An 11,216-nucleotide genomic window follows, 5' to 3' on the forward strand; every position below is an offset into this window, starting at 1 on the left:
CTGGCACTCCCTTTCCCCCCCGCCGCGTAAGTCACTATTCTTGACCGCGTAAACCCTCGCTCAGGCACGCCTGCCCTTTACTCCGGAAGCCTGCAAGTGGCTGGATGTAAACACTGACACGTGAAAACTCTATTTCTCAGTGACTGAGAATGGGCCGCCGTGAGGTTTTAATCTTACTCGACTCTGTCCCGCCCAGTGTTCTGGGCAGCGGTCCGAAAGGTCCCCAACATTTTTTTACTGTCCCTAGGGAAGGCGATGCGGGGAGGAGGAGGAGGGTGGGGAGAGGTCTGAGGCCAAGCAGTGTATCTAGGAGGGAACTCGGAATCCTGACGGAATGTAAGACCCGGTGCACTGTTTCCAAACCAAGTCCGCAGGGCACTTTTCTTCTGAGCCCTGGAACCACCAACGCGCGACTTGGGCACCACCCAGAGAACGGACGCTCCCCCACTGACCATCTGCCGCTAGGGAGGGGCACTGCTTCCCCCAACCCTACCCTCTCTCTGCTCCCCCCTCATCAGCAACAGGTTTTCAATTGCACGAGCCCTCCTCCTCTCACCCTGGCCCACTCCCCACGCGGGGACCCACGCTGGCCACGCGCTCGCTCCACACAGCGTCAGGCAGAGGCCGAGTCCTGGGTGCCTGCGGCCAGCCCGCGAGGCGTGAGATTTCTAATGTCAGGGCATCTCCTAGGAAGATTGCCGGCAAACTTATATACCTCTTCAGAAGAAAGGAGTGTTGCTTGAGGTTTGATCTCGACGCCTCCAAGAAACTCTTTTTTTTTTTTTTCCCTGTTCCAAACACATTTGGGATCAAGTTGTGATCGATCCTACACGTTAGGCTCTGTCGATGATGGCTGGACCTCCAAAATTGAAGTTTTCCTGGCCTGAAAACTGGCAATAACTCCAACTTAGGAGCAAGGGTAAAGGGTCCCTGTAATGCCCTAGGTTTACCTGGGGACCCAGGTCAAACTGCCGACTTTCCAGCAACCACTGATACCTGAAAGACAGAGAATGAACTTAATTATAATATGACCTCCAATCTTGAGGTAGCCAGGGAAAGAAGTGGGAATGGTCCCTGGACATTTCTAAACCCTGACCTCAGATGAGGAGAACCTCAATTTCAGCCTCTCTGCACTTGGCACTCTATTCCTGAAACCTAGAAGTGAAAATTTAAAAAATGGTTTGATGTATGAGGAGACGTTATCTAATTAGGGTGTAAGAAATTTAATCTTTCCAGCATGCAGGTCATATAATTAATGTTAATTTAATGCTCACATTCTCAGTCATTAATTTTTATTCTCTTAAATGCAGTTTGGCAGGGCCCCTGATCCATGGCAATGGATTTTTACTGGATGTGAGAGCACTCTTGGTCTTAGGAGTGACTCATTGCAAACCTTCCCATCCCAATAACAAGATCACATCATGTATGCATTATTAAGCCACGTAATTGAACGGTCCATAGTTTGCATATCAGACTATTAAAATAATGTGTTTTGCTTTTCTCTGAACACGTATTGTTCAAGCTTCTGCGAATATGTGGTGATTCTGATAATTATCATCAAATTACTGCAAATGTTCTCTTCATTAACATGATTTCTCTCAAGCATTTTTAAAAATGTGAATATCAGTGTAAATTAAAGGACTTCTTAAAAAGTTTTGTGAACTTTTTTTTAAGGAACTTGTCATTGGACAGAAAACTATATATTTTAAGTAGAGGAAGGAGAGATATGTTTTTGACTATGCCTTTCGGATTGTGTCCCCAGGTCAAATCAAAGTTTTCCTGTCTAGTTTTTTTTTTTATGAATCTTGTAGGCAAGAGACAGAAACAGAAAGAGAGAAACTGGGAGAAGAGATCAGAGAATGTCTAGCTTTAAAAGTCGTAGGACAGTGAGAAAGAATTTTTTTAAAGTTTCTACTATCTGACTTTTCTTGTGCAGAAATAATAATTTTCCTGTCCACAAATAAAATCCTGATTTATCTGTCCTAAAGTAAACTATATTCTCCTTTTTAAAGTACCAGCTCAAATTTTTCTGAAACCAGCAGTTCAAAATTAGCTAAATATTGCAGTTTCCCCTTTGAGCTATACTGTTTGAGACATTATAAGCTCTAAAGAGCCCTCTCTGTAACCTGTCCTTCACAGTTTTCCAAGTTGAATAGCAAGACATTAAAAAATTAAAACGAAACTACTGCAAAATAAGAGTCTCTCTTGGATGTGAGGATTTTGCATTTGCATTGACGCTGCCGCTGTATACACTGCCAGAGCCGCACGGGTCTCTCTGCTCAGAGGGCGCCTTCGGGGAGGAAGCGCTACCTCCAGCCCCAGAGGAGAGGAGATTCCAACCTCGGCGAAAGTCCTAGTAGTTTGAGAAAGTTGCATGATTTTTTCCTAAACAAAATAAGACAGGCAGATAGTGGGCTTGGGAGGGGAGTAAAGGTGGGGCAAGAGAAAGAGAAAGAGACAGACAGAGGGGAGAGAGAGAGAGAGAGAGAGAGAGAGAGAGAGAGAGAGAGAGAGAGAGAGAGAGAGAGAGCAGCAAGCCGCAGAGTGGCTGGTGCTTTCCGCCTGCACCAGTAATAACCTGCTCTGCAGTTCGCTGCCCGGCCGGACACCCCCCTTGCTCTGTGCTGGGGTCCTGGGCCGCCTCTCCAGGAGCCTGCAGTCAGCTCTCAGAGCAGGAGTGCCAGGGCCCCGGCGGCACTTTTATTTTGCCTGATAGGAGAGAGCGTTCTCCCAGGCCCAGGGGAAGCGAACTGAGCCCTTCTGTTTGGATTCCCTGCTCGCTATAGCAACCAGCAGCATCCGGACAAAAATGCGCCCTCCCTGGACAATGGCCCGGCCTCCCGCTTCTCGCCCCCGTCTTCCTCCCCCGGATAGCAGCCAAGACCTGCCTGGGCGCTCTGCGGCCAGGGACCCCCCTTCTGATCCCTCCCTCAACAGTCGCTGACGAGGTCAGGCTAGGGCTCCTGGCTGCGGGCCCCCTCTGCCTCCCTCCCGCATTCAGGCCCTGGCCGGTACCCGGGATCTCTCTGCCAAGCTCGGGGGCTCCTGCAGAGGAGTTCTCCCCGGAATTGTGTGGGTGGTTGGAAGGCCCTAAGGAGCACAAACTCAAGCTTTTTCAGGGCTAAAAAAAAAAAAAAATTATTAAAATAAAATATGAAACAGACCTCACTCCCTCAGCGCGCCCCCCCCACACCCGTACACACGTAAATATAAGCATCCTAGACCGCAGTCCTGGGCATGATCTTTGACTTTCTTTCACTCTCCCAAGGTTAATTAAGTTCCCTTCCACGAACTGAGCTCCGTGCCTATTCATTATTCTCTCCCTTTGACCTAGGGCGTTAATATGATCAGGCCTGTGACTCGGCTGTGTCCTGTTTTCCTATTTTGCATTTAATGCTGGCACCCGGCTGCCCTAGATTACCATCGAAAACCCTCAGAAAAGACGAGCAGAGTGAGAGGGTCTCACTGCTCCAATCTGCCTAAGGCTTCCTTTTTCTGAGTCTGCCTGGTTATGTCAGTCTCTTCATTCCTAGGACCCAAATTCTGGAAACCCGGTTCAAAATATTATCATCTTTAACTTTATTATGTCCAGAGGTGCATAGAATGACGAATCTGAAATTCAAAGACCTAGCATGAGATCCCTGCCCACAATTACTACTGTTGTGGTTAACTGCTTTCAAGAAAAATATCTCCCTCCCCACCCCAGGCTGTGGGTCTACCCCCTCAACCCTACAGCCCTCCCCATCATGACACAATTAAGTGTACTTGTACACTTTAGAAGGAATTTTCATTCCTGCTCTGTACAGCCAGAATGAGAGAACCAGAGTCAAACATCCACCCAAAACAGCCCCTTTTTCCCCCAGCTAGAGAAACTCAGCCCAGGCCTTGAATTTGGTAACAGTGTAGTAACACAGCTGATCTCCCTTCATCCCCCGGAGCCAGGAGCACACAGGTGTGTGCTGGGACCCTCACCTTCTGCTTCCCAGATTACTCCAGAGGATGAAGAGCCAAGGGGCTGCAGAAAGACTTTCATCTCAGTACATTTCTGAATGTTTTAGAGCTAAGAAGGATTCTGTTGAAATCACTTTAATTTATCAAAGAGTTGTCATCCCCTCCTGGTGGTCATCCACCCACCTGCTTTAAGGAGAAGAGAAGAAACACACACACCTTTTTTGGGGTTCCATTGTTAGAAAATCACTTAAAAGTCCTTTAAAATGAAATCTAAGGAAAGTGAGCTAGGAGCCACAAATCTCCTCCTGCTCTGTTTCTGAGATTTCAACATAAGCGATATTAACTCCTCTGAAATTAACTTGCTCTTACACTGCTGAAATGTGTCCTTTATGCTTCTCCCTTCCCAAGGCCTCACATCCACCACTCTCAAAGTTTAGCAGGCTTCCTTTGATACATACTCAAAGTAATCCCCGAAACAGCTAGTCTGCTTGGGTGACATGGTATTAGAAGTCTTCAAGCCGTGCCTGTCTATAATATATTCACTTTGGGTCTACAAAGGGCAGCTCATTCTTAATGATGCGATACTACTTGAAGAAAGAGAAAAGAAGATTAATTTCTATCAATCATTCAAAATACGACTGAACTTAGAACATCATATTTCACTGGTTTACACAGAAACGAAGGTGTAGCACTGTCTGTATGTGAGGCATGGGCGAACAGTTATCAAGCATACGAAGCAAGGGAGTTTCAACATTCAGAGAACTTACCCATCTTTAAGACCTTTTGTGACTTAAGAACTTGCAAAACGTAGGTGCAGAGAGTAACAAAAAAATGTAAATGCAAAAATTGTTTATTCAGAAGACAATGCACTGCTATGTAATTAAAGGCTAATTTCTGTCTTCTCATATTTTTAGGTAAATGTAGATCGTGTCTTTCCCAAGAACTGGCAACTTGGAAATGCAGGTTTCTCTGCTCCCCAAGGCTGCAGTTTGAGCTTTAGGGCGGTTTTCATTAGAGCAGCCAGCTGCCTCTTTGTATGGATTGGCTGTTTAAAGCTGTAGCTGTGAATCTGGAGCCTCAGTTTTGACATTCTGTAGACCCTTAGCAAAGAAGTTCCATTCAGATGTTGGCTGGGGAGAGGGGGATGTGCTCCCACCAAATCAAACAGCTGCTGGGGCTAGCAGAAGAGCAGAAAGCAGAGAAGTAAATGACTGGAATACAACTGAGGGAAGGGGGGGCACTCAGGCAATCCTCCCCCAAGGTGCATTCATTTTAGAAGAAACCTCAAAGGGCAATTGTATGTAAGTTTAAAGCAGTTGCTACCTCTGCTCTCCAGTGGACACCTCCCAAGAAAATTCCCTTTGTTTTCTGTTGTTTCCTGATTTCTATTAGCCTGAGACCAAATAAGTAAGGAAAATTAAGATCAAAGCAATGACATCTCACCTCTATTTTAAAGACTGTGCTTCCAGTTCAGTGTAGTGTATGAAAGTGGCTAGGTGAGTTTCCTGCTCATTCCTGACATACAGAAATATACAAATGATATTTTACACATAATATGTTTACTAGATGGACACGTTAATAAATTAGAATTCAAGTGTCAGTATGTGGACTGATCTCATGGCTGTTGTCTGTGAGGATCTGGGAACCCTTGGGTCAAGGTGCTGATGGCTGCCAAGATTCCAGCTCGGCTCACTCTCCCGGAGCGCTCAAGTGTGAGGGCTGAATGCGTGTGGCTTTTCGGTGTGGTTGGTTTGGCTGGGTTGTTTCTCCTCCACGCAGCGCAATCCGACAGGAGGGAGTTGGCACCACTTCTTCAGCCCAGTCCAGCCCAGGTTACTGACTGCGGTTGGCTGGCGCTGACGCCAGGATCTCTTTAGAGGACGCCTTTGGGAAGGGGCAGGAGGACCCGGCAGTCTGCGCCCCAGCCTGCGCCCGAGGCGGAGAGGCCCGAGCCACTGCCTGCTCCGCCTTTGTCCTAGGGAGGGATCTGGGGGAGCTGTGCTGGAGTGAGGGCGCTATCAAGACACCTTGCCAGTTCAAAGCAGTTTGGGTTGTTTGAAATCCTATCCACGTCATTGTAAGCAGACTCTGTATTTGAACAGCTGCTTTGAACAGAAAAAGGGACGGGCTGAATCAAAACCTCGAGGTGTCTGCCGGAGACCCCTTCAGCTTGCTTTCCTGCCGGCGGAGAAAGGCGGGCAGACCGGCGGACTCAGACTCGGGCGGCCCATGAGCGGCGCCCGTGGCCAGGGGAAGGGGGAGGAGAGCGTGGCGAGGACTCCTTCGGGAGCCGAAGCCATCCGAGAGCCTCGCCTCCCGGAGCCCGGCGAGGGCCTGCGGGGCGGCAGACTCGGACGCCCAGGCCCTCGCGCCTGGCCTTCGTGCCAACCGGACCTGGCGGCTCGGGCGGGGCGGGGGCGGGGGGCGGCCCCGGGCGCCGGTGCGCTCGGCTCTGCCCGCCCCGCGATTGGCTCGGCGCCGGCGATGGGAAGCGGGCGCGCAGTCTGAGCCCGGGGTGGGCTAGGGCTCTGCTTTGTGTGTTCCCGGGAATTGTAGGGCACGTTAAATGGGATGGAGCTATCCCAGCACGGCGGGTCGAGAACGTTTCTGCTCTTTAGCCCGCCAGAGAAACGAGGCGGGGCTGAGGGGTGGAGTGGAGACCTGGGACGTCAAAGTGGGGAGGATCTCCCAGCTGGAGTCGCCAGTGAAGTCCCACCGCCGACAGGAAGTTTTGATGTACACGTGCTGCCTGTTCTAGCCACACACACACACACACACACACACACACACACACACTCGCGCCCCTGGCCCGGGGTGGGAGGTGAAGGCCAGGGAGCCCGGGAGGAGGGACTTTTAAATTGACTCCAAGCCAGGCATTTTCAGTTCCCACGGAAATGAGTCTGGAAAGTTCATTCTTCTTTCAAATATATCATCCTACCGGCTGCAAAGGGCCTTGTCCTTTCCACAAATGTGAAACTGAATCCAGAGAAAAGCAGACACCTGTCCCGAAGGGAGGAGGGCGCGGTGCTTAGTGCCGGGCAGCTGAATTCTCCCCTGCTAAAGGGCCCTGAGCTCCCAGGAAGAAGCAAGAAGGCGCGGGGCGGGCGCGGGGGCGGGGCGGGGGCGGCGGAGCCCAGCACGACCCGGAGCCGGCAGCCCCGCGCGCCGTCGCCCCCCCCCCGCTCGCTTCCCGGGCAGAGCGGACACCGCCCGCTGGCTCCGCGCTCTGAGCCGTGGACTTTTAAATGTTTTTCCTGGTCCCGCAAAGTCCCCGAACGGGGAGCGGCCGGAGCGGGGTCGCGCTGCGCGGGGTGCGTGTGCGCGGGCGCGCGCGTGGGGTGTGCGGGTGCGAACCGCCCGCCGCCTCCGGGCCCGCCCCTCCCCTAGCCACCCCCCCCACACGCTCATAAACACAGGACACGTGGAAATCCGCATCCCGAGCGCCTCGCCAGGGCGGGTGCTCAGCGTGGTGATTTATAAACAGCTCGGCCACTCCCCAAAGAGCACCGCTCCTCGTTAGTCATGATGAATTTTCTGGTCCGTTCCATTCTGCTGTCTAGATTAAGATGCTCGGAGGCCCCAAAACGCTCCCTCTGTGAGTTAATTTGGCTTCCCTCGCCAGCCTGCGCCGTCGTCACAGCGCGGGGGCCAGGGGTGAGAGGTGGGGACGCGACGCACGGCCCCGGAGCCTTCCTTTCTCTTCCTGCAGTAACTTTTGGCTGGCTTTGCAATGCCCGCGCCGCCGCACCACGGACCCTCGGGGTGCTGCAGCTTCAGCCCCCGCCTGCGCCCGGGCCAGTGCTGCCAGCCCGCGGGCTCCGGAGTCCGCGGTCCCGCTCGGGACTCCGGGCGAAGGCTGCGGGGACGGCCCGCGGTCACGGAGACTGACCCCACCCTCCGGCCCGCACAAGTTTCTGCCGAGGAAGGCTTCCCTAGCGTCAGCCCGTGCGCTTTCACGCCCTTTCTCTCCCCTTGGAAGCGGCCAACTGGAAAGTTGCGACGCCGGCCCCGGGGCGGGGAGGGGGACCTTCTCGCCGCCCCATCTGCAGGCTCCGCGAAGCGGCCCCGGGCGCTTCCACCGCACCCGGAGGCCGAGCGCCCCGCACCAGCACTCCCGCAGCTTCGCCCAAGGCGAAGGTCCGCCCACGAGAGTTCCCAGTTTTCTGATAAAAAAAAAGAAATAAAAAAAGAAAAACGAAAGAAAAGAGAAGAAACGGAGACTTTGAGAGTTTGTTTTCAGTTTAGACCCCCGGGCTGTTAGAGCCGGCAACTCCGCGCTCTGGCCGGAGCCGCTCGCCGGCCGCGCGGAGGCTGAGCCCGCCTCCCGCAGGGTCTTTGGGGCGAAGGGCTGGGAAGCTCTTGGGCCTGCGCTAGTGAGCGGGAGGGCACGGGGGGCACCTTTATTCCGGGCAAAAGTGTCCGCGCAAGAGGAGCAACCTGTGCTCTGAAATTCTAACCAGAAGAGAATGGCAGACTTTGACAAAGGGATGTAAGTCCGAGTGTGGGCTCTAGATATTAGCGAGGCTGGTGTGTGCGTCCCTAGGTGAATGAACGCCGGACTCCCGCTGGCTCGAAGCGACCCCATCCCTCCCTCCCCCTTCAAAGCTCTACTGGGAAGAGAAAGAGGACCCCCGCACACACCACCCAAGTCTTCCAAGTGGCTGTGGTCGATAAGAGCGCCGGAACCGCCCCCCTGCCCGGCTTCTCTGCCTGGGAGACAGATGGGGGGCGGGGCCCACCGGGAGGGGGCGGAGGAGGCCGGGGTGGGGAGGAAGAGGGGGGTGAGAACCCGGAGAATTTGAATCGCGGGGCGGGGGGAGGACCGGGAGAAGGGCTGGGAGGACTCCGCGCCCGGGGGAGGAGGAGGGGGCACCTCTGCACCAATCAGCGGCGCCGGCCGGGGAGGTTGCTAGCGGTATCCACGTAAATCAAAGGGCGCGGAGCCAATGGGAGGGGGCGGAGGGGGCGGGGCCCAGGCGCGTGCCGCTGCGAACCAGCGCTGCCAAGAGAGCGGGAGAGAGCTGGAGAGCGCAGGGAGAGGGGGGAGCGCGGCGAGTCGGAGAGTGAGCGAGAGCGAGAAGGAGGGAGAGAGGAGAAAGAGAGCGAGGGCGGGCGGGAGGCGGCGGCGGCGGCGGTGATAGCAGGAGCAGCTCCAGAAGGCGTCGGAGCGGGCGTCGGAGCTGCCCGCTAGGGGAGAGAGAGAGAGAGAGAGAGAGCGCGGCGAGCCAGAGAGCGAGCGAGGAGAGGGAGCCCGAGGCAAAAAAGTAACTGTCAAATGCGCGGCTCCTTTAACCGGAGCGCTCAGTCCGGCTCCGAGAGTCATGGCGACCGCAGCGTCTAACCACTACAGCCTGCTCACCTCCAGCGCCTCCATCGTGCACGCCGAGCCGCCCGGCGGCATGCAGCAGGGCGCGGGGGGCTACCGCGAGGCGCAGAGCCTGGTGCAGGGCGACTACGGCGCGCTGCAGAGCAACGGGCACCCGCTCAGCCACGCTCACCAGTGGATCACCGCGCTGTCCCACGGCGGCGGCGGCGGGGGCGGCGGCGGCGGCGGCGGGGGCGGGGGCGGCGGCGGGGGCGGCGGCGACGGCTCCCCGTGGTCCACCAGCCCCCTGGGCCAGCCGGACATCAAGCCCTCGGTGGTGGTGCAGCAGGGCGGCCGCGGCGACGAGCTGCACGGGCCGGGCGCCCTGCAGCAGCAGCACCCGCAGCAGCAGCAGCAACAGCAGCAGCAGCAGCAGCAACAGCAGCAGCAGCAGCAGCAGCAGCGGCCGCCGCATCTGGTGCACCACGCCGCCAACCACCACCCCGGGCCCGGGGCATGGCGGAGCGCGGCGGCCGCGGCGCACCTCCCCCCGTCCATGGGGGCGTCCAACGGGGGCTTGCTCTACTCGCAGCCCAGCTTCACGGTGAACGGGATGCTGGGCGCCGGCGGGCAGCCGGCCGGGCTGCACCACCACGGCCTGCGGGACGCGCACGACGAGCAGCATCACGCCGACCACCACCCGCACCCGCACTCGCACCCGCACCAGCCGCCGCCGCCGCCGCCGCCCCCCCAGGGCCCGCCCGGCCACCCCGGCGCGCACCACGACCCGCACTCGGACGAGGACACGCCGACCTCCGACGACCTGGAGCAGTTCGCCAAGCAGTTCAAGCAGAGGCGGATCAAACTGGGATTTACCCAAGCAGATGTGGGGCTGGCGCTGGGCACCCTGTACGGCAACGTGTTCTCGCAGACCACCATCTGCAGGTTTGAGGCCCTACAGCTGAGCTTCAAGAACATGTGCAAGCTGAAGCCTTTGTTGAACAAGTGGTTGGAGGAGGCAGACTCGTCCTCGGGCAGCCCCACGAGCATAGACAAGATCGCAGCGCAGGGGCGCAAGCGGAAAAAGCGGACCTCCATCGAGGTGAGCGTGAAGGGGGCTCTGGAGAGCCATTTCCTCAAATGCCCCAAGCCCTCGGCCCAGGAGATCACCTCCCTCGCGGACAGCTTACAGCTGGAGAAGGAGGTGGTCAGAGTTTGGTTTTGTAACAGGAGACAGAAAGAGAAAAGGATGACCCCTCCCGGAGGGACTCTGCCGGGCGCCGAGGATGTGTACGGGGGGAGTAGGGACACGCCACCACACCACGGGGTGCAGACGCCCGTCCAGTGAACTCGAGCAGGGGGAGGGGCAGAGCGCGGGCTCCCCTCCCCTTCCGTCCTGGGTCCTTTCCCGGACCCCTCTTCCCTCTCTAACTTCTGATTGTTCTTTTATTTTTTAATATTATTTCCCCGTCCCTTAAAAAGAAAAAAAAAACCTAAGGGAGAAGGAAAACAACCAAGACACTGGACTATCCTACGAACGGTAGCAGGTGTAATGATGTGTTTTGACCTTTACAGGCGCGTACCCAGGCAAAGAAGTAGAGTGTCTCCGAGAGTGAGAGGGTGTGTGTGTGTGTGTGTGTGTGTGTGTGTGTGTGTGTGTGTGAGAGAGAGAGAGGGAGAGAGAGAGAGAGAGAGAGAGAGAGAGAGAGAGAGAGAAGATGGCAAGCACTGCGATAAATATAAATACCTGGCAAAACGAAATAAATTACCAAAAAGAAAAATAAATCCACCAAACCGTGATACTCATAAAACTACAGCTTCCTGATGTCCTAGGTTGGCACACGCTGCTGTGTTTATTTAATGTGGATCCCCATCAGGAAAGAGGAAAAAATACACGTTCTTTGATATAGGCAAATTTTAACCACACAAATTTGCACTGCAAGAAAATTGAAGTTTACAT

At 55.2% G+C, this 11,216-nt stretch overlaps 1 protein-coding gene across 1 annotated transcript; it reads left to right on the forward strand.

The window, feature by feature from the left end:
* Window positions 1-9,272: 9,272 nt before the first annotated feature.
* Window positions 9,273-10,604, forward strand: POU3F2 (POU class 3 homeobox 2; the record flags this gene model as incomplete). Its single annotated transcript, XM_080700515.1, has 1 exon — window positions 9,273-10,604. One exon carries the CDS (start codon window positions 9,273-9,275, stop codon window positions 10,602-10,604), a length of 1,332 nt encoding a protein of 443 aa, XP_080556641.1.
* Between the last annotated feature and the right edge of the window lie 612 nt (window positions 10,605-11,216).

Source organism: Muscardinus avellanarius (assembly GCF_963383645.1).
Source record: "Muscardinus avellanarius genome assembly, chromosome: 8".
Lineage (NCBI taxonomy): Eukaryota > Metazoa > Chordata > Mammalia > Rodentia > Gliridae > Muscardinus > Muscardinus avellanarius.